The 24,752-nt window shown below is 39.9% G+C and overlaps 2 protein-coding genes across 5 annotated transcripts in view; one reads left to right on the top strand and one right to left on the bottom strand.

Moving 5' to 3' along the window:
* Window positions 1-12,555, bottom strand: part of FBXO31 (F-box protein 31) — a 1,097,250-nt gene extending 1,084,695 nt beyond the window's left edge. For all 4 annotated transcript variants that reach the window (XM_044081741.1, XM_044081743.1, XM_044081742.1 and 1 more), the window contains exon 1: window positions 12,154-12,555. In XM_044081741.1, the coding sequence (XP_043937676.1) occupies window positions 12,154-12,523 (370 nt within the window). In that variant the 5' untranslated portion in view covers window positions 12,524-12,555. The remainder of the gene's footprint in view (window positions 1-12,153) is intronic.
* The window catches only part of LOC122810230 (5-hydroxyisourate hydrolase-like), a 324,954-nt gene continuing 311,609 nt past the window's right edge, over window positions 11,408-24,752 (top strand). Inside the window, exon 1 of the mRNA XM_044081748.1 lies at window positions 11,408-11,478. The gene's annotated coding sequence lies outside the window, so the exon portion shown is untranslated. The remainder of the gene's footprint in view (window positions 11,479-24,752) is intronic.

Below are 24,752 nucleotides of genomic sequence, written 5' to 3'. Positions count from 1 at the left end.
TTCACAAGATGGGTTGCAAACTGGCTCAGGGATGGAACTCACATGGTCAGAGTTGCGGGTGCCATGTCCGACTCTAAACCGGTTAGTCCTGGGACCCCTCTTGTTCGGTATATACTTCTCTGAGGTACAGGCAAGCACGGGAGGACTGTGGTTGACCAAGTTCGCAAATTATTGCACACTGGGAGCCATAAATGGCTCTCCGGCTGACACAAGCATCCTCCAGAAGGTTCTTACAGAGATGGATAGCTGGTGTCAGAACCATGGCCTCGTGCTAAATGCCAAAAAGTGCATAGTCATAGTCATCCCCTTTGGGAAAAACAAAGTGCCCACAAACTACCACATAGGAGGTAATCCATTAAGTATGGAAGAAGTAATTAGGGATCTGGGGACCCAAGTAGATAATAAACTCTCCTTTGACAATCACTTTGTAAAAGTGGTTAGAAAAACCTTCTATATAGCTCACCTAATCACAAAAGGGTTCACATCTAGATCAAGAGAGGTCATTGTGCCCCTCTACTCATCGTTCATCAGGCCCTTAATTGAGTTCAATGCTCCATTTGGGATGTATCTTACCAGACACCTGCAACAGCTGGAGAGACCTCAAAAGTACCTCACCAAGAGGATCGTGGGCCTCAAACAGATGCCTTATGCAGCTCAACTAAAGAAACGCCAGCTCTACTCAGTTGCGTACCGCCTACTCAGAGGCGATCTCTGCCTGACGTTCAAGGCCATGTCTAACCCGGAATTGATGGACATGCTCCACCTCAAGAAAGCCAAATCCATTAGAGCTACACGCTCCAGGGATTTAAACCTCAGCACAACAATAAATAGGACATGCTGGAGGGATAGATTCATATCCCAGAGGCTTCTCTTGCTCTGGAATAGAATCCCAGTCCATGTTAGGCAGAGCCCCTCGCTGACCCTCAAAGAGAAATCTTGATGAGTGGATGGGAAATCGTAAATTTACTCCTGGGATCATTTCTATGGCCCTGCTGGACAGAGGATCAGGAATCTAGTCTAAAAGGGTGGTGAAAGCCAACACATTCTGGCTAGGCTTATAAATGCCCTAGGGCAGATAGCCTAGTACCTACCTATGAACCTATGTTCGAAAAGTCCCCTCAACTGACAGGTGAAATCACCAACATGTCTGTTTACAAATACTCTAAAACCCAGATGCAAGATGAGAAACTATTCTAGTTTTGCCAGACTAGACTGAACTAATATTCAGAGATAGTGATATGTGTGACCTAGGGCCAGGCTTAAATGGGCTAATGACATCATGCTGCCTGAAAGCAAAATGCACAAGACCAGACACTGCCAGCATGGCTGAATTTGTGTCAAGTCAGTTCACCAAAAGAGCTCAAATGAGTGAATGAAGTTGTACAAAACACTGTCTGTGGCTATGGTGAAGGCAAGTCATTCTACCTACATTCTTAAGAAAAACAAGGCACAGAGGAAGGCATGGGTGTATGACTGAAACTGCTCACTCTTTAAATGAAGTAACTTAGACTAAACTCAGCAGCAGCCAGAGGCAAAGCCATTGCTATACTAAAATAATTCATAAACTTTGTAATTGCTGTTATTCTGCTTCCATAATAGATCAAAACTAAGTTTTCTTAAACTGAATCTTAAGCAGGAAGAACAAAACTTTTTTTTCCTGATTTGAAAATCTGTCTTAAGCGCATTGTCTGCTATTCTCTTTATAGGGCTAAATTATTGCTTTCCTCAAAATAAACAATTACAAACAAATATGTATTACTGTCCTTTATATCACTCCTGGTGACAATACAGTTATACTGAAGATATCCTACACTGGATATCCACAACATTTTCACAAGAAAAAATACTATTAGGTGATGTGAATGTCAGTTGGTTGGACATAAACTCTAACTCCCCTACATCCAACATGAACGTATATGGTTTCACACAACTAAATTAATAGTCTCAACATTATAGCAAGGCGTCACATTCTCTATTAAACTGGACCGAATAACAGACCCTAGCAAATACTCCACCACTGATACAATGTCAGACTCTCTCAGTGATCATCTCCCAATCTATACGACCAGACATCCAGTGAAACAGCATATTTATAAAAAAATGCAACCTTTCCAAGTTTAACCCAGAAATGTCCATTACTACACTATCTATTAAGTGGAACTTCCTAAAAACCCTCCACTTAGATGACACTGTCATTGAATTCAATACAACTTTTCTAAATATCCTAAATAGCCTTGCACCTCCTAGAAGGAAGAGACTGAAAACAAACAATGCAATTTAGCTATCCAAAAAGAGTAAAATACTAATGCAGGATAGAGAAAAAGCAAGGAAAGAATGGCAAAAATAAAAAAAACACCTCAGTATCTTGAAAACTTCAGAATGCTTTGCAATCGTACTAAAAAGAAAATGAATGAAGACAAAAAACTATACTACAATGACTTTCAGTATAATACTAAACACAATCCTAAAACAAACCCAAACCCCTCTTCTGATAACTCACCACTCAAAACTGCAATACAGTTCAACTCATATTTTATCAATAGTACAGCATCTCTAACCAAGGATTCCCTTAGCATCTAATCACAACCCTGCCCAACAGCCATATATTACCACATCCATTTTCACCTTCAAACCTCTGCACTCATCCTACATAAAACTACTCTTCATGCTCTTCTACAGCTGATGACCTTCCAAGCGAGTATCTGAAAATAGCAGCCAATAGCACTGCCTATCCTGTCTCAATCCTTCTAAATAGGTAAATCCAGAAATCCCACATTCTCCTCTCACTGGAAAAAGTCACACAATATCCCTCTATACAAAGGAGAAAATTTAACAGAGATTAATAACTTTAAACCTGTAACAATCTTCTCTCTCCTCACCAAAATACTTGAATAAGGTATTCAAAAACAACTGCTAGACTATCTTCTGGAGGAATAACTCCTATCCCCTACATAACATGCCTCCATCCTTCCCATAGTACTAGCATTACCCTTCTAACCTGTATATAAATACTGTCAATAAAAGGTACAGATAATGGCAAACTACTCTTATTCGTATTCCAAGACTTAGCCTTTGAGACAGTTTGTCACAGCAAACTTCTACTTCACCTTTGTGGTTCAAAAGCTATCTATCCAATAGGTATCAGTCAGTAAAATGACTCAACGCTCTCTCCTTAAATCCCAGTCACCACCAGTGTACCACAAGGCTCTATCCTTAGTCTCATCCTGTTAAATTTTTCACCAACACCCTCTATACATCCACACAACAGACCACCCAATACAATACATAAATGATTCCACACTCATTTACACATCTGACAACATACTACACCTCCAAAAAAGTACTCAGGAAGCTTTAAACAGCCACTGAAACATGGCTTTGTAACTCAAAACTCATGCTCCACTCAAAAAAAGACCAAACTACTACTTTCCCCCAAATCCCTCTCTCATGAAAAAATAAAATTTGAAGTCTTCTCTCTTAACAATACAACCATTGAAGCCACTTCTCATAGCAAATATTATAGGCAATATTGGATGATAACCTTGCATTTGACCTGCATATACAAAATTGCATAAGGAGAACTCATCAAAAACTAGGGATGCTTTACAGAGCCAAACAGTTTCTCATCAACGCAACTACAGTTACATTTGCCACTACTTATCCCGCTCCCATCCTTACTAACCTTCACAAAAATGAAAACTTGAACAATGATATAACAAAGTTGCTAAATTTGCAGCACATACTCCTTTCAGAACCCACCAATGTATAGCACTAAAAAGACTAAATTGGTTAGAACTGCCTCATCACCTAAAATATACACAGCTTCTTACCACCTATAGAATTATCCAACATATATCTGCCTGTCCAGCACTAAAAAATATTCTACACCACTATGTTCACAGTCAGTCACTGCGATCCAGTGACCACAAACTCCCATCTACAAACCTAGCAAATTTGCTGGGCATTGTCTGTACTCGTACAACATTGCTTAGGCTTGGAACTCCTTACCTGTATCCATCAGGTCTGTATCCTCCCCCATCTTTTAAAACCAATATGAAAAGACTTCTTAGCTAAAATCTAACTCTGTTCTTGTTCAAAACCAGGGTAAACTATATCCCTAAATATTAGAAAATAACTTTTCATTCATTATGCATTTTTACTTTCCCTTATTCACTTACTTCCTTCATCATCATCTTTCGGCTTTTCCCATTAGGGGTCGCCACAGCGGATCATCTCTTTCCATTTCTTCCTATCCTCTGCATCTTGCTCTGTCACACCAACCGCCTGCATGTCCTCTCTCACCACGTCCATAAACCTTATCTTAGGCCTTCCTCTTTTCCTCTTACCTGGCAGCTCCATCCTTAGCATCGTTTTCCCAATATACCCATCATCCCTCCTCAGCATATGTCCAAACCAATGCAATCTCGTCTCTCTTGCTTTGTCTCCAAACTGTCCAACATGAGCTGACCCTCTAATATACTGATTCCTAATCCTATCCATCCTAGTCACACCGAGTGCAAATCTTAACAAATTTAACTCTGCCACATCCAGCTCTGACTCCTGCCTTTTTGTCAATGCCACTGTCTCCAACCCATATAACATAGTTGGTCTCACTACCCTCTTGTAGACCTTCCCTTTCACTCTTAATGGTACCAGTCTGTCATAAATCACTCCTCACACTCTTCTCCGCCCATTCCACCCTGCCTGTACTCTCTTCTTCACCTCTCTTCCACATTCACCATTACTCTGAACTGTTGACCCCAAGTACTTAAACTTGTCCACCTTTACCAACTCTACTCCCTGCATACTCACCATTCCTCTACCCTTCCTCTCATTTACACACATATATTCTGTCTTAGCCCTGCTGAGCTTCATTTCTCTGCTCTCTAGAGCATATCTCCACCTCTCCAGAGTCTCCTCAACCGGATTCCTACTCTCACTACAGATCACAATTGTCATCTGCAAACATCATAGTCCATGGGGCCTCCTGTCTGATCTCAACTGTCAACCTGTCCATCACCACTGCAAATAAGAAATGACTCAGAGCTGATCCTTGATGTAATCCCACCTCCACCTTAAACGGATCTGTCACTCCCACTGCAGTCCTCACCACTGTCACACTACCCTCATACATATCCTGTACCACTCTTACATACTTCTGTGCCACTCCCAACTTCCTCATACAATACCACAACTCTTCTCTAGGCACCCTGTCATATGCTTTCTCCAAGTCTACAAAGAATAATGCAACTCCTTCTGACCTTCTCTGTATTTCTCCAATAACACTCTCAGAGCAAACATTGTATCTGTAGTGCTCTTTCCCGGCATGAAACCATACTGCTGATCACTAATCATCATCTCCCTTCCTAACCTAGCTTCTACTACTCTTTCCCATAACTTCAAGCTGTGACTGATCAATTTTATCCCTCTGTAGTTACTGCAGCTCTGCACATCACCTTTATTCTTAAAGATAGGTACCAAAACACTTTTTCTCCACTCCTCAGGCATCCTCTGACTTTCCAAAATTTCATTAAACAATTTAGTTAAAAATTCCACTGCCATTTCTCCTAAGCACCTCCATGCTTCCATTGGTATATCATCTGGGCCAACAGCCTTTCCATTCTTCATCCTCTTCATAGCTGTCCTTACTTCCTCCTTGCTAATCTGTTTCACTTCCTGATTCACTATCCCCACATCATCCAATCTTCTCTCTCTCTCATTCTCTTCATTCATCAGCCTCTCAAAATACTCTTTCCATCTACTCAACACACTTTCCTCTCTTGTGAGTACATTTCCCTCACTATCCTTTATCACCCTTACTTGCTGCACATCTTCCCCAGCTCTGTCCCTCTGTCTAGCCAATCGGTACAGGTCCTTTTCTCCCTCTTTAGTGTCCAATCTCTCATACAACTCTCCATACGCCTTATCCTTAGCTTTCGCCACCTCTCTCTTTGCCATGTGCCTCATCTCCTTATACTCATGTCTACTTTCTTCATCTCTTTGACAATCCCACTTCTTCTTCGCCAGCCTCTTCCTCTGTATACTCTCCTGTACATCCTCATTCCACCACCAGGTCTCCTTGTCCTCCTTCCTCTGTCCAGATGTCACACCAAGCACCTTTCTAGCAGTCTCCCTTACTAGCTGTAGTTACCCAGCTATTCGGTAACTCTCCACTGCCTCCCAGTGCCTGTCTTAACTCTTCCCTAAACTCCACTTCACAATCACCCTTTTTTAACTTCCACCATTTAATCCTTGGCACTGCTTTCACACTCCTCCTCCTCTTCTTGATCACCAACGTCATCCTACAGACCACCATTCTATGCTGCTTAACTACACTTTCCCCTGCCACCACTTTACAGTCTCCAATCTCCTTCAGACTGGCCCTCCTACATAGGATATAATCCACCTGTGTGCATCTTCCTCCACTCTTGTACATGACCCTATGCTCCTCCCTCTTCTTAAAATACGTATTCACCACAGCCATGTCCATCCTTTTCGCAAAATCCACAATCATCTGACCTTCTGCATTCCTCTCCTTAACACCATACCTACCCATCACTTCCTCATCCCCTCTGTTCACTTCACCAACATGCCCATTAAAGTCCGCTCCAATCACTAGTCTCTCACCCTTGGGTACACTCACCACAACTTCATCCAACTCACTCCAAAATTTCTCTTTCTCATCCATCGCACACCCAACTTACTTCCTTACTGCTATCAAATTCTCTTTCCAGACTTTCTCTCTAAATATACCATAGCCTGTTTTTCCCTCTTTTCATATTGCAATTCCTATTTCTATTACATTACCTTACCTTTAAATTTCTTTAGAAACTGTCTCAAATTTCTGTAAATATTAAAATTATCATTTAAGAATCTATACAAGGTAAATAACAATGTTTTTAAATTGCATCTAATTTGATATAATTATTTTAACTGCAGACATTTTTGTTTTTATTTTTGAATCTTGTAAAATTATTGTTTTTAAAATGTTTTGTAATAATTTGGAGCTTTTCTCCCCAGGTCTCTGCTGAAAATGAGCTTCTACCCACTCTGACTTTCCCGGTAATCATATGTCAAATAAATATGCTCTGAGACAACATCTAGAAATAAAGGTACTTGGGAGTGTGTGCATCTGTTTATTACATATACCACATTACATGTATGTGAATTATATATATATATATATATATATATATATATATATATACATATACACACACACACACACAAACACACACGTCAGCACAAGTACATATCTATGCATATGCACAGACCCACACAGTGAAAATGGTACCTGCTAATGCACCAAAAAGGATACGGTCAAAAAATTGCAAAATAATTTCTTTTCTAGGTCTTCCTCTGCTTACTAACCCTGCGGTCATCCCCACTAGCCCATTCCTCCCTACTACTGATAACTTTGTTATGACTGGTAGCTCCTAGTCATGTAATTTCAAGTTATGAGTTTCCCCAACTGGAGGTGAGAGGAGTCTTGAAATAATGAGGCAGGTTCCTAGATACTTGCTAGTTTTTGGTTTGCTGCAGTTTAACATGCCGCTCAAAGGTGTGTGCATGGTGAGAGCAGAATCCGCATTACCCAAATATATTCACAACACCACTTTGAAGCAATTATGATGTTCCAGTTGGATGAAGCAATCAGCAGTCTTCAAAATTCACCAAAGAGCATAGATTTTGGCTTTTAACAACGTATTGTAAAGCATCTTACTAGGTACCACCAGGAAAATTAGGTAAACTCTTATGCTAGGTCATGGCTAACTCTGACATAATCAATGTGCGTTATTTCCATCAGAGTATCATCAGCATACAATGTGATACAGTTACTTGGAGAGTCGAAAGGGGCTATATTTATAAAAGGTGAAGACAGGATTGGGACAAAGACAGGACCCTTGGGACTACACATGACAGATATTACACTAGGTTGGCACAGAGATCTAATTTTTAATTTTCAAAAGATAACCCACCAGTCAGAGAACAGCTGAACCAAGTCAAAATGTGGCTGTCAGTCAATGTTACTTCAGATTTCTCCTTTGACGGGTCATTTCAGACAACCTGGTGCAGCCCCTTGGATACTTTAAATATGGCCATTATACAGCACCCTTAAATTTAGAAAGGTTCCCAAGAAAAGCAGTCAACAAGTACTGATAAAGTTAAAGAAAAATAAATTATATACAATACCAAAAAAAAAAAAAAATATCAACAAGTGTAGCTAAAGAAAAAAAAAGCCAGCTTTCAAAAAGCTGTTCAGTGGCCAGAGAAACAGAGACAAAAAAGAAATGAAACGAGATTACAGTGGCATTCCATTTCACCCAAAAAGGATCACCCAATCAGCAAATAGCAAGGGATGTGCCTATGTGTTAACCTGAGAAGAACTTGCCTCTAAACTTAAGAGGACTCTCCTTAATAGATCCCAGGTTTGTATTCACACTTTCCACCGGAGTCTGGCAAATTTTCAAAAGATCCTGTACAAATTCACAACATGGCACTGCATACACTAATGTCAACCATTTAAGAGTACTCAACCCCAGAACCTGCCTATTCATTTCTACCACTCCCGCAGTTGGGATTATAACCTCACAGTACCCATTAAGTAAAGTTAAAAACAAATCAGCAAAATGTTCCTGTAGTTATCAAACTACAAGTGAACACCTGTATCAGCTTTATGATAAATTGGGTTTGGCAACCCCCCAGCATGCGTGCCACTGCTACTTTTAAGTGGCACATCTAACTTGTGAGGAGAATTCTCCTTTTCTCTAATTTCCTATTGCAATTCATACAAGTTACACAACTTCAGCAGTCCCACATGATAGGATACATTTTCCATTGACACCTGTCGCTGATGACACTGCTTTGGAGTGTTAGCAAGCATTTTGCTCTAGTGGGCTCAGTAACTACTTTTTAATATGAATCATCACTCTGTTCTGTGAAATTCTGAAACACTAATACTATGTCTCTTTGGAAAAAAGTACTACTGAGAGTATCTCAACCAAATGCATTGTCATTTGTATGTACCTGAACACAGCTGTTCTTAGTTATTTTAAATTTTCATTTAAACAGGAAAAGAATGAAAGGATTTTTTACCACTATGCAGTCTCAATGACTGTACTTCTATTTTATAATTTATTTGTCAAATGTATCAGTCTAATGACCATAAAATTTCAATGAGGTCACCAGAGTTCTCATTAAAAGGAGAGACCCAAGAGCGTATGGAATTAAACAAAGATTCCATGATCATATATTGTGCATATTAGAACTAGTAAAATGGAATTAAACCAAGGCTGCCAGATTTACAACTCCGCACCTTAATCATTGTAGTTTACTGCCTCTATGCCATGTACTTAAATCCCACGGACCACTCTTACATCAAAAGTTTAGGGGTTAGATTTCATTATGAAAACACTCATCCTAGTTCCTTTTCGCACAGTTTTATCTTACAAAATTTTCTTCTTCACAAACAAAACCTACAAATGATCCAGGCTTCACAAACATACACACACACACAGACACACGCAACATCTAAATAATAAATTTAAATTATATAGCCAAGTGTGTTGCATATGCACATATATAAATTATATAATTTATCTTCCACCCTCAAACATCTCGCAAGCATGTTTTTTTTTTTTTTTGTCAGAGTGAAAAAAAAAGATGCACTGCCTATCACTGATCATAACATCATACAAAAGACCACAATACAAAAAAATGCTATAACTTCCAGAGGCTTAAAGTTGTCAGTCATTAATGTCATACAGAGAAAATTCTGACCTACATGACAACCAAGAAGATGGCAGGTTGAGGGCCACCTTCATAGAGAACTGTGGAAGAACACTCTAAGCAGCTGCTGCAGGTATTAGTCGGAGTGTCAACATAAGGATCATTGCTTCGAGGTAGGGAATCCTAGACTGATAACAAAGGAGTAGCAGGAAAATAAGCCAATATCACAAAGTCTTTAGCATACAAAGTTACTGTGTGAAAATAAAATGAAATTACGGTTTTACCACTGAAATTTGAACAATCAAATATCAATAATTACTTTAACCTCAAACAGAATGAATTCTGCAAAAGTTTAGAGAGTAATCAAATGAGTGATGACACTGTTGGCACTAGGGTTGCCACCTTTTCAATTGCCCAAAGTGGGACATTTTTGGTACAAACATCAGATTTTGCAGGGCAAAACATACCCACAAACAGTACAAAGGACAGAACTTCACTTTTTTGACTAAATAAAAGCTTATTCTTATAGCATTTTAGTTGCTTATTCTGTTTCTTATAACATTTAGGTGTTTCAGATGCAGAATAACTGCTTTATGCAACTATTGCATAAAATATAGGAAGTAATTCTGTCCTAAAATCTCAGGACATTTGCCATTTTTTCAATTTGTTTGCAGGACACAACTGCCCAAAGAGGGACTGTCACTCGCAAAGTGTGACAGGTGGTAAGCCTAGTTGGCATTGAAAGACATGGGAAAGAAACCAGTACTTTTATCTGGACAAAAGACACAGCCCCTCTTATTGGCACATTTGTCATCTCTTTCTCTGCTGGGGGGGGGGGCAAAACTATGAATGGTTGCCAAACTTTGATTCTGTAAACCTACCTACTTGCTGTGTTCTCAGCAAACTTTTGATGTAACTTCTTAGAAGAGATGGTGGGAACTTTCGCCTTTATGCTTGGCTATTTACCACGGTTATTTCCTGACCAGGATGAACAAGGCAGAGTCACCCTGGTGTTTGTGAAGCAGCTGCCCTTAAGAATTACAAGGTACAAAGTAAACTGGAGAGCACTGAGCAATATTTCGAGTTTCACTCTGAGAATTAATCTGCACAGAAATATAAATTAAAGTCCACGATGAACCACTTACCCTAACAAATAAAGAAAACTACTTAAAAAAGGTTACTATTCATTGAACATTTCTGAACAAAAGGACGATCACGAGAAAAAACAGCAACTTGACATTTTTAAATAAAAATATAATTAATTCGTGGTTTATTTTATCTTACTCGTCTAAAAGGCATACCAGTTTACCCCAATGTACTAGACGCAAGCTTTACTACAATGACACAACTCAACTGTCCAGTGTGTTTCCTGTAAACAGTTCCAATGCATTTCCAATGACATGGGCTGACTGTCAAACATCACAATCAACAGGCCCGTGCAGCATTACAACAGATGAACGCTCTACAACTTCCCAAGGCAAATTTAAAACAAGATGTACAACGTTTCTTTGCCTAAGGTCTGACCCAATGAAAACGAAAGAGAAAACAAATACCATGACTGTCATGAAGTTCAGCTTTACTAGGTATGAAAACACATGTGTAGTAACACTACATGGTCACATTACAAAGTATGCAGGGTGGAGTAAACTATCATATTGTGCTACTTCTTCGGTACACAATTTCTTTTTAATAGATCACTGTGGCCACTGTCAAAGCGGAGGGCTCCATCTTTCTGCATGACTATTCGATGTAAGTACAACTGAAAATGTCCTGATAATCTATTTTCTCAAACAGCACGATACTAGCAATGATAGGGGGCATGGCTTGTCTCTCCTGCAGAATCTAGTATTTCAGTAGAAATGATACAGTCTGGGCACCGTCACTGCTAAATACAATACTTGGTATTGACTAGAGTATCTACGGTATTACATTGGGATGAAACGGCTAGGCTTGAAATGACCTCCGGGTCGATAGCCTAGTAACCGTCTATGATCCTATAAAAATGCACTACCATAAATGTTCAAAACGTTTACCGGCAACAACTCACAACGTTCGTGCAAAAAACCAACATAACAGTAGTAAGCCCTAATTTGACATTCTCCAGTGTGACACTATGCGGTACAAGAGGCATAAAACTGCCATTAGTACACAAATCCACTCGTAAATGTCCCGGGCAGGGAACGGTAACAATTACGCAAAACCAAATTAGTAACGCTCTCATTCTATTCTCTCCAAATGACTATAAATGCATTAATTTTCTGTTCCCACAAAACTGCAGTGATTGCACCGCCTTTCATTTATTTTAAGCACCACTTTCTAAAAGCATTATTTTACTGCTTACAAAGGGGTCAGTAAATTCTGCAGGACAATCATCGCATTACTGCAAAACACTTACAACCATAAACTGCTGTGGTGTTTATTTACCTTCCTTGCATCTCCTTTTCCAAATCGTATCGGTGTTGAGAATGTGCCAGAATTTCTTGCATACCTGGGCTAAGCTTGGTAACGCAGTACCAGGGAGGGAGGAAAATATCTCCACTAGAATCTCTGGTGGCAGGTCAAGTAAGGAGCGACAAGGCGACCCCGGAGGGCTGTGCCCAGCGCTGGGCACTGCAGCCTCATTTGTTGAATCCGGGGTAGCTGTTAAATTTAATTCCATCCGTCCTTCAATACGTTCTTCTTCTTCCTCCTCAAGCTCTGGATCAGTATCTGTGCCTGTATCCTTCTCCTGTTGCTGCCAACGTCTGCAGCCCCGCGACTTGCCAACCCCACACAGCCTGGCACACACCGCCATCGGTACCCTAACAACTCAGTCCACCAGCCACTATCTCACAACAACCAAGCCGTGTCGTCAACACGTCATCCACCACGCTTTACCTGCCCGAGGAAAATGCCCCACCCTCTGCCCAACGATGACTTCATTACGCAGGGTTCCCTTTGTAGCCATCTGTGTAGTAACTGAATGACAGCGGGGTTTACATTTCCTGCTCTGTGACAACGTTGACATGTTAGGAGATGGTAAAACTCAGCGAAGGGACAGTGTTGCTGTGCTGCTAAATAACGTAACCATCCATGGTAGCGGTGGTACACAAAATGGTCATCAATACAGTCTTAAGGGCATGCTGCATACCTCCCAATCTCTTAAAGCAAGAAATCTGGACAAAGCCAAAGTAATGGGCTGACAAAGGCCAAGAAACAGGGGCAGATTTTAAATATTGCTCTTTATTTAAAAAAAAATACACATTATTCGAAAACATGTTAAGAACAATAACTTTACAATCTTCAAAAATAAAACAAAAACATCTGCAATATAAATAATGATAAATTAAACATAATATAACACATTGGTTAAGCATGGATAGAAGGTAAATGAGAATCATTTAATATTATAAATTTACAAAGTGGCTAGAATAACAGGTTTTATGTTAGCATGCATTTTCGGAAGGATATAAAGTATAAAACTCAAACGTATCATTATTTTGTGACTATAGTCTTAAGTGGTTTGCCAGAAAAACAAAATTCATAAGGAAAAAGACTAAAAATGTGAGCCATAAATCTAGGCATTCAGCAAAAACGCGGACAGTTAACAGGTACACTATACCTAAGTTTGCCTCAGATGTTTGCCCTGTCCCCCCACCCCCCTTTTTTTTTGGTAAATTACTTAGAATTACAGCCAGTCAAAGTTTCATACTTCTTGTTGTTTAAAAACGTATGTTAATGCACAATATATTCTATTAGCTTTTTAAGTGAGTTAGAGTAATATTTAAAATGTGTCTATTGTTTGGATCCAGTACTGTTTGTACCTGAGATATCCGCGGTGGTGGTGCTGCGGTAACGTTGTCGCCTCACAGTTTGACGCTGTTCAGTTCGATTCTCAACTAGAGGGTCTTCTACGTGGAGACATGCGTGAATGAGCATACCTTCATTGAAGGTTCTGCGTCAGGGCTGGCAACTCGGCACGTAAAAATCAACTGCCAATCATTAGTGGACCGGAGTTCCGCTGTGGCGACCTCTAACTGGGAAAAGCCGAAAGACACAACAACTGTTTGTACTCGAGATAAGAACTAATACTACTGCTGGCGAGTTTTGAAATATACTCACGGTAGCATTTGTTATTTAAACAACATGAAGGTTGGCACAGTAGAATAATAAGGGTGGGATGAAGGGAACAAACATCTGGGCCCAAAGTGTTGAGGACCCAATTGAAAGTTCTTTTTTTGCTCTTCACTTGAAGACCTGGGAGTGTGGATTGGCTGCTATACAGTAAGCTGAAGTCATTTTTTGTTCTTCACTTTGAAGAGCATCAGGGTGGTGCAGTATTTCAGAGACTGGCACTGACCACTATATGAGACAGCTACGTATCTGGGCTAGCATGACTGTATTTCCATTTCTTTAGGATTAGGGTGTTTGTTCAAAACTCCCATATCTAATACTATATTTGACAAAGTATACCCTTATTAATTATAAACCAGGTATTCTGTGTGAATTTTTCACCATTAGCATGTAGCAATAATGGCATCTGTTTTCTGGATTTCAAGTTACACACAGCTCAGTGTTCTCCATTATCGCCATAAAGTGAACAAAATAGGGCCAACGTGTTACTCTTAAGTACGTGGCAACCTTGATTTCCTCTGCCACTCACACAAGCTTAAGCCATAGCAATACTAGTTTTACACTGCTTTTACCAAATACAATGCAACTGACTTCATTAACTCTTTTTAAACAGAAGCTAAAACTTTTCCTCCATACCCACTGGTTATGCCCCTGTACTAACCCTGACTAACTTTCCTCCCTCACACTAATGCAGTCTCCTCACCTGTACAGACTTACCCTTAAGAAACCAAATACTATGTCATGACAACTAAAATATATGTAGATATGTAAATAGTAACATATTTTTGTATATTTACCATGTAATACTTGAGTTATGCTTACTATGAGTTCTGTACTTTATATTACCAACAGATGTTAAGTTTGACTGTTGCAACCTTTTATATTGTTTTATTATATCTGTCTTGGAGCTTATCTCTCCTTCTTTTTTGTATGTATCTTGGTGCTTTTCTCCCCGGGCCTCTACTGAAAATGGACATATATCCAGTTAGACTAGCCCCGTCAACAAATGTAAAATAAATAAAATTTGTGATACGACTCCTGACACACTAGATCAGTCACTGTTTAACAGTACACCCCTCAGGCTTTTAACTCAAGAATCAGGTACAAAATAGCCCAAAATCAGTGACAGATTTTAAATACTAAGTTGCTAGCACATTAAATTTTTCCATTAGCATGCATTCTCTGCAACACATTAAGACTGAAGCTCAAATGTCTGTCGTATACTGACTGCAATCCTCAATGATTTCACAGAAAACCACACATATTATGTGGGAATAGTGCTTAACTCCCTACTTCCCCCAACCAAAAATGATAGCCACCTTCTATGTATCCTTCACGTGTTAGAGTGCATGACTCTGGTTGAGTTCTTGGCTGTGGTTTCTTTTGTGTAGAGTCTGCATGCCCTCCCTGTCTCTGTGTAGGTTTATTGATGTGTTTTGGTTTCCTTCAATACCCCAAAGACATGTCATTGATGAAGCGATGTTTAGTGAGGGGGAACAGCCACTTTTTTTACTGTATACACCACAGACGTACAATTGTGATGAAAGCATAACAGTCACAGTAATAATACTTTAAGCTATCTTACTTCACAAAAATGTACACTAATCGTGCAAATCCAGGTTAGGGTCTATTTAAGCAGGGAAAATGACAAGAGAGTGAGTTGCTTTTAACAGATGACACAATCCCCTACAAAGCAGTTACAGTCACCTCTGTGAGCACTTGAGATGTCTGATTGTGATAAAAGTGATAGCCATTTATAGTATTTCAGCTTTGTTCTACTCAAAATGTTGACAAACATTAATGTATTTCAAATTGCTTCATGCAAATCACATTAATCCTGCAAATCCATAATAAGATGCAAACACCAGCAGTTAGTCATACCCCATAGACTAACCTGCAATTTTATAAATTACTCAAAATGTGGAACACTACCACTCATAATGTGAACAACTGGGAAAAATATGAAATACTTAATAATAGTCTACTAACAACTTCAACTAGGAAGCTTAGGGGGTGGCTACAATTTGTTACTTTGTGCTTTTAAGAAGTTATTTGATGAATTAATATGATTCAGGATTATATACTGAGGATATTAAAAACATTTTTAACAATGAATGTGTGGCAGACCCTGTCAATGTGGAACAGTAAGAAACATGGACTTTTTTAAGACTCAAACGAGGAATATTCCTCATAATGAGAGATATACTCAGCAGGTATGACAAGTTTTGTCTCAACATGCATTTTCTGAAGAATAAGAAGCATGGAACGCCAATGTCTGGCATTTTTTGACCAACTGTAATCCTCAGTGGTTTAACAGAAAATCAAAAAAAGTAGGAGGGACAGGGATAGCATCACCATCATCAACCCACTTTTTCCCATTTTATAAATGGGGTCAGCATGTCACTTCAACTGTTACCATCTGTCTTGACTGAATTCCACTCTCCTACCTTCTTCAACACTCATGCCAGACTGTCATGGGACCTCTCTCACAAAATCCATCCATCTCTTTGCTGGACGCCCTCATTTCCACTTGCCTTATTCCTGTCTGTCCAAAATGTTCTTCACCAAATTGCCCTCTGCTTTCCAGCACATGTGCCTGAACCACCATAATATGTTGTTTGCAAATGGAGATACTTGGGCTTCTGGTCTGATGTCTTCATTTCTTCATCTGTCCCACGGTGTACATCCTACCACCCCTCTCAGGCACTTAATCTCCATCAACTCTAACTTCCTCAACTGCTCTGCCTTTACTAACCAGGTTTCTATATTATACAGTAGTACTGGTCACACCACTGTTTTGTACATCTTATGTTTCAGCTCCTTTGACATTTTTCTGTTATACACTACTCCTGACACTCTGTGCCAGTTGGCTGCAGGCACTCTAATTCTAGTTTTGACCTCTTCATTCAGACTTCCCCTCCCCAACCACCCCTCCAAACTACTTGAAGTTGTTAACTTTTTCAGGTATTTTCCCTTCTGTCTCAAAATTCAGCTTCTTCTGAGTTTCCTCATTTGCTTCCAGTACAACTTTGTTATTTGTACTCATTTTCATCCTGTCTGCCTTCAGTTTTGCATTCCATTCTCCTATCCTTTGTTGAAGTTCTTGTTCAGAGTCTGCCTGTAATGCCACATTGTTTGCATAGAATGACTTTGTTGATCTGTCTCCTCTGACCTGTTTACTGATGTAGTCCATCACTGGTATGAAAAGCAGTGAGATTAGAGCAGAATCCTGATGCACACCCGTTCCATCACTTTGAACCCCTCTGTGAGTCTGAACAATGTTTGTATCTGTGTCATTAGGTCTTTGTACATAGCCTGAACTAATTCTACCAATGTTTCTGGGATTTCAAACCATCACATGATGGCCAGAGTCAGCTTCTTGGGACCTTGTCATATGTTTTTTCCAAGTTTAGAAATTCCCAGATGAACTCTTTTGTCATCTCTAGCTTTTTCTCAACTATCTGTCTCACTGCAAATATTGGGTTGGTTGTGTTGCATCCTGCTATGAATCTGAACTGCTAATTTCCAATCTTTCTACTTCTCTACATATTAGTTTATCAGTTACCCTTTCCATAACTTTCATGCAATGTGATAGGAGCTTGATGTCTGTATACTGCTCACAGTTGTGAATATCCCCTTTGTTCTTCTACACTGATGATAGTATGATTCTCCTGTCATCTGGGTTAAGGTTTTCTCTCTATACTGCTACAAGTACCCTCAGGAGCCATTTCTCCACTAACTCAACCACAATCTTTATCATATCTCTGCTGTGATCTTATCTGAGCCTCCTGCTTTCCTTCATTTCATTTTCCTTAGTTCTGTTCTGACTTCTCCTAGGTTGTGGTCTTCATCTTCTTCTATCATTGCACACTGTGTCTGGGACAGTACACCTTCTCTGGGGATTCTTTTTTTCAGAAGCTGCAGGAAGTACTCCTTCCATCTGCTTCCGATGTGAATATGAGGCAAAATTAGGAATGTTCTGCAAAAACAGGGATAGTTTAGAACTACAGCTAGTCTGGTTGTGGACAGACACTCGTAATTCTACAAAATCTAGTTACTTGCTAGTAACAGTATTTAAAAAAATAACTTATGTTACTGTCAACAGGTCAGCACTCCCTTCAGTCAGCAGATATTCCTTGCAGTTTCACTTTGTTGACTTCTTGTTCCATCCTGCCCATGATCTAGTGAGACAACAAATCAGGTAGACCATGGGTGGGACAAAGCAGGAGGCCAGTAAATTGAATGGCCATGTTTGCAGCCCCCCCCCCATACACACACATACACACACACACACACACACACACACACACACACACACACACACACACACACAGTTTTTGTATCTGCAGGCTGTTTGTTTATTTATTTGTTTTATTTATTTATTTATTTATTTACTTATTTACTTATTTATTTTCTTTAATAAAGCATGCAAACCTCATATTTTTTACTTTAAGAAAACAAATAGAGGAAAAGTGCCCCTAGCATAGCAGTGCCCTATGCAGCCACCTAGTTCACCTGTGCCTAAGGCTGGCATTGCACAGAGGTTGAGAGGTAGAGGTTATGGTACAAAACTGAGCAGGGCAGACCAGATCTCTGTCTATCCCCAGCTAAAGAATCATCAATTCCTACAAGCAGAGTGATATAGAAACAATTGGCACACTGTGTAACACAAACTATCACAATGAACAGAGACATGTAGAGTGTGGTTGATTCAGAGATGCATGTAGCTCAACTGCACTATCAGGGTCAGCACAATATTCAACTTTATAATGATATGCAAATGACCAGCATTTTGGAAATCTGGGTAATTGTGATTGCAAATGAGGGTAAACAACACTGTGATTCAGAAGCATACATAAGTAGCATGACAAACCCGTTGGGCAGCAAATTTGTATACTATCATTTCCTGGTGAAAAAAGAAACCAGCCAGGCTAAGATGTAAGCAGAAACATCTGTATTAGCCTAGAAGCATTTCTTAGGGGTTATTCTCACACCCAGTGTCAGTGATGGTGTGCATTATTACTTTCAGTGTAACAGATGAATCTATCCACTGCAGACATATCATCTTCATCTCCATGGCAGGGACATAGTCGAATGTTACTGTATAGACAGACATCATATGGGAATTTGTACGTGTGCCATCCTCACATGGAATCATGTGGGATTTGTGATGCACCTATCCCTGTGGATACTATGTTACGTGTAGCATTGAAAATCCCTGCTGCAAAGACCTTCCATTGGCCATCAGTTGGTGTTTCATAGGCAACTGCCTCACAAATACTACACTAATTCTTTGATGGCATGCTATAGCATGCGGAGGAACATATATGCCTCCCATGAACTTCAGAGAGGAGAAACACCATTATGCAGGCATTCTATGAAATAGATAATTTCCGTGAGATTCTAGGGGTAATTAATTGCCAGTATATCAGCCAGAAGAGATTCCACTCTACAAACTGCCAGGTTATGTGCAATGCACAGTATTATTTACAAAGTGTGTGTGTGTGTGTGTGTGTGTGTGTGTGTGTGTGTGTGTGTGTGTGTGTGTGTGCGCACACCATCCAGGCTATTGCCATGATTCCCACATATGACAAATGTCAGTCATATGCCAGAAATTTGAGTGGGTAGATTTTCCACAGGGACATCCAACTGGTAAGAGCATACAGTCTCCTTCTACCAGGATGCATAAGCACATATGCCGAATATCTCACTTGCTAAACTATCTGTTATAAGCTTTGCCTTTCAACTCAACACAATTACACTTTCCTCTGCTTTCTATTACTTTTATTTAACTTGGTTTATTTCTCCTGTTACACTTCCCTGATCTACTATTTCATTCATCTCCTTACATTACAAGCATTATATTCAGATAACAAATGTTTTTATGCTTCAGTCTTTGACCTTGCAAATTTGCATAATATTCTGTCCATGTAATCTGCATAATTTCATTAACTTTGTATTTGTCATATTCTTGTTCACCTTAAGTTGTGTAATTTTGTGTTACCTGTCATTTAAGTCTGTTGAACTTTTATTATTATTATTATTATTATTATTATTATTATTATTATTATTATTATTATTATTATTATTTTGAAATTGTACTTTGCCTGTGGCCTGAAGCATGGCTGAATATAGTCCTTGGACCAATGCACCTACCTCTATAATAAATTCAGACAGATAGATAGATAGACAGACAACTAAATAATGCCATTCACTGTTATCTCTTGCAAGTGATGCTATATACAACCTGGAGTCATTCCTCATGAATACCTATGCATAAACCAAAGATGGTTGAGATGTCATACAATACCACACTGGCACAGACCCACAACAATTCTGAAAATGTGTTCAGAGTCCTGAAAGCCTAATTTCATTGCCTAGGTGCCCTTGGTGATGCTCCCTAGTAAGATGTGGAGACTTGGAGCAAGATATTTGTTGTCTATGCAATGCTGCACCACACAACATGCAGTTATAGAGCAGCTAGAGCAAGGGTTCACCACTGGAGCGTCAAACAAACTGGAGATACACTGTGCTATAAGGATCATGTCTACCTGCATGGTAGTATTCAATATGAACTGCATATGCATGGATAGAACGATTACAGCCACACTCCTGCAAGGCTTTCAAGACTCTGCAAGTGGCCTGTAGGGAAGCAATGCTACATAGAGACTCTCAATAGTGATGTGCTGCCATAGTAGTGTACAGTGCATATGCTGATAAAGCTGTGCTACTATGAATGATGGATGTGCAATTGCCACTCCTCATCCATGAATGTCTATTGTGATTGTGCTGCTGCACACTGGCATTGAGCTGCCCTTTACTGCCATGTTGCCCATCAATGATAGTTACTTGGTTTCCATAAAGTGAATCAACACAGATGTTCTACCATTTTCACCCCTGGTTTCAGCATGGCAAGTTGCTATGGCTTTTGGAAGGCCTGGATGTGGAAGGGCTCCTCCTGTGTGGTACAGCAGAGAAACAAAGATTTTCCTTCATCTGCTGCATATGCACTACCAGGAGTCCTTGTTGGGGGACTCATATGAGGGCCTGCAGTACAAGGTGGATGCCTGTCACTTGCTTTCCAGGCAGGTTGAGTGACATCATGGGCATCACCAGCTCTGGTGAGCAGTGCCAGCACCATTACAGTGGCCTTAATGGAATCCCCATGGTGTTTTTTCCAGCAGCAGAAAGAAGAGGTTTGGAAGAGACAGCCTGAAATCTACAGTAAGTATGACCCCTGGTGACTGATCTTACAAAATTAGGCCTTATTGTAGAATGGTAAGGTTGTGCAATGTTAGAAGCAGTCTGTAATACCCATACATGTGCTGTGCTCATTAATTGTTTTCTGTCTTATGTCTTTCATCTCATGAAAATATACAGGAAAACAAGATCATCTGCAAGAGGAAGCAGGCATGACTGTCCAGTTGTCAGCGTAAGCATATTGCTGCCATACCTCTGTCATCTTTACCTGTTTCTTCCAGCATTGCTCAGGTTTTCAATGCTGCTAAATGATGTAACCATCAATACTAATCACTTGGGTTCCATATGGCTGGTGTAACTGTGCTACTGTCCTTCCTACTGCCTATAATTCCAAACACTGCCATTGTACTGCAGCATGTACTGAACTTGGGTGTTACAATGTAAGAAAGTATGCAGACCTCTTCTTGAAGTTCAGCAATTTGTATTATTCAGTGCCTCTTAACTTTGTGATGACTATTCAGGAAATGCACACTGCCCTCATCTGCTTGCCATTTTGTCACTGTCCATCAGCATGCTAGATATGCCTGGCATAGAGCAAGCATGATAACTGTTAGGCAGTTTGTATCACTGCATTTGCTTTTTGTGCTAAGTGCAGTATTACCACATGAATTGCATGCAGATTGCACATTCCTGTTGGTCTTCTATGGCATGTTATGTGTAGTACAGTGCCAACCTGTGCGACCCATGCCAGAATTTGCCACACTGTGTATGGCACTGCACATACACTGTTAGCTCCACAGATTTGTACATTTTATTTGTACTTTTTTTATTTCTGCATCACATTGCTGTCTGTTGTGCACACACACTGGTTGCTATTCATAAACAGTGCCACTGTCCTACACAGCAGTGTTATGGCACATCCCATCATAACCTGCACCATTATTTCACAGTCCTGCTGTAGGCATTTCCCAGGTATTTATAGAACTATTGCGCTGCTTAGTATATTTTGTTCCTTACAGGACCTGTAGTAGGAAAAGTGCAGCACATTCTACTGATCATTTCTGTTTTTGCCCTGTTCTCTTTTTCTTTGCCATCTTCTTGATTTTATTATTTGTCCTTCATTGTTTTGTTTCTGTCCATTTATGTTCATTTATTTTACAGTTTCAGCCATGGAGGTAGATGTGGTACTGTAGAATCCACCTCCTCTTGTGCCAGAATTCCCACCAGCTGATGGGCCTGCTGCAGTCTCCAGGGTAGCTGCTCTGCTGGTGGATGAAGGTAATCCTGCAAGAAGTGACCAAGAGGTCTCGCTCATAACCTCTGGTGTTGATTCTCCACTGAAAGTTTATGCTGCTGGTCAAGAAGTAGAAATGGGCGGGTCCCTTTGGGTCACCCAGTAGGAGGTGGACAAGTTGATGTGGAATGTGGTAGAACAACAGCTTGAGACCTAGACTGGTACCTGAGTACATACTTATCTAAATGGCAGAATTACATAGCTCATTGCCCCAACCAAGACACCACAAGTGGCTGAAGACAGCCATGATGTGGGTCACTGAGGTGACTGATGTCTGGTTAGGTTACCTGCAGTTGGCAGACAGTTCTTACCCCTCTTTATTCCCCAATTATATTGTTTTCCTTCCCAGTGTGTCACTCACCATCCTCAGTTTGTTGTCCAGTCCTCCTGAGTACCTTTTGTCTGTTCTCTGAATAACTAATTTGTGGCCTCCTTTTGTATCAGCACTCATATTTTCGGTCTTTGTGTTATATGTTTCTGGGTCTGCCCCTGCTGCTTTCCCTATACCCTCATTACCACCCATATTGTCCCCCTGATTCTCTCGCTCTGTACCCTTTTCTTTAAATACAAAAAGAAAATGCACCTGTACCACAAAAAAAAAAAAAAAAAAAAAAAAAAAAAAAAGAAAGAAAGAAAGAAAGAAAGAAATATCCTCCCTCTCCCATCCTTGCCACTTTTGCTTTCACATTGCATTTCTGTTACTCCTCTGCTAGCTCCTCCATCTTTCTGACTAGTTCGATCATCTCATTTCCTTCCTGTATGTAACATATTAAGCACTTTGATGTGTAGCCTTTGTAGGGGGTCTCAACAGTACCCTTGTAGTATGAAAGTATGAAAGTACTGCTTCAATGAGAGTGTGGATGCACATCATGCAGATTAGAGTGCCTGCCTGCAACTGGCCGCATAGCTGGCCTTAGGCATAGGCCAAATAGGCAGCCGCCTAGGGTACTGCTCTAGCAGGGATGCTTTTCCAGTAATCTGAATGGTGTAGGTAGACCAGGATGGGGGCACAGGGTGGTGTTGGGGGTGGAGACCCTCTTCCTATGTCAGCAGTTGACCAAAGGCTGGTCCTGCTGGGTACAGGTCATATGACCTACCATTACACAATCTACATATCTAAGTGATCTCTGGTGATTTTGTAAGTGAATAGCTTATGTATGCAGCACTAGCCCCAGGAGGACAGTGCTGTGTTTCCGCTTATGCATATTTAATTCCTGTCTGGTCACTTCACCTAATTTCAGTTGCACTATTTATTGCAAACAGCATACATTAATATTTCTTCTGAATCCTGACCATAATCTGCTCAGTATGTCCTGGGTTTGCTTCCGGCCTCCTCTTTTCAAATGGAGGGCACTGAGCAATATCCTAGTTCTCAAATCACCTAAAATGACTTCTCATCTTGGAGGGAGAAGTAACTTAGATTGCAGAGTTCCTCACATTAGTTGAAGTTGAAATACTGAATAAACAGGCTTAAACACAATAGTCTGAGCAACATGTAAAAATAAATGGTAAAAACAGAAATAAACCCTGCAATGCTCACACGATGGTACTTGCAGAAATAATGCCATTTAACATTTAAATGCACGACTATTCAACAGCAAATTGTTATAATATCTGAAATAAATAACAAACATAAAACATAAGGAACCAAATTTATAAAAGAAAAAATAAAGCATAGTGAAAATGGTCCACATTATAAACAACCCAGATATGGGTCTTCAGCAGTGTGAAAAAGACACTGAAGCCCATCAGCATTGTAAACAAAATAAATAAATGTCCACAGTCCTCTTTCTCTATAAGAGATGCAGAAACCCCTACGGTATATCAAACAAAAATGGTAAAAAATGCATTCACTGTTTCCCCTAGAACTCCAGACAACAAACATGTCAATCACTAATCAAAGTCATAGAAAGCCATTCAGGAAAAAGGCTGTCAAGTTAATAGCAATAGTACTGTTTTGTAACAAATCTTCTAAGATAGCAGATTAAATTCTAGCGATATAGCATTGCAACTGACATAGCTCCTCAACATTCAAAAGTCAGAACAGTCCATCTGGTTGGAACTCAGCAACAGTGACAGCAGATTATCCAGTGAGCCAGTGAAAGAAACAGACAACCCAATGGTAGGATAAGAAAATGCATAAAAAATGTGCAAAGATGAACTATTTTGTCAAACAAGGTCACCTAGTCCAAAATATTACAAATCAATGCTGGGCAGAAATCACAAAGGCAATCAATAAAACAGAAATATATTCCACTCTGCCAAAAAAAAAAAGGTATGGAAATGTAAGGAAAATGTAGAGCCAATGTTATTTGCAGCCAGACTGTCTTGAACAAAGACTCTTGAGAGGTGTGACATACAAGCTTTTCATCAAAAGGGAAGAAAAAAAGCTTTTTATTTAACATTTTTGGTAATA

This window comes from Protopterus annectens, chromosome 8.part1 (genome assembly GCF_019279795.1).
Source record: "Protopterus annectens isolate FY-2018-M chromosome 8.part1, PAN1.0, whole genome shotgun sequence".
Classification (NCBI taxonomy): domain Eukaryota; kingdom Metazoa; phylum Chordata; order Ceratodontiformes; family Protopteridae; genus Protopterus; species Protopterus annectens.
Note: the sequence above shows the minus strand (reverse complement) of the source record. Positions and strands in the feature narration are given on the sequence as shown.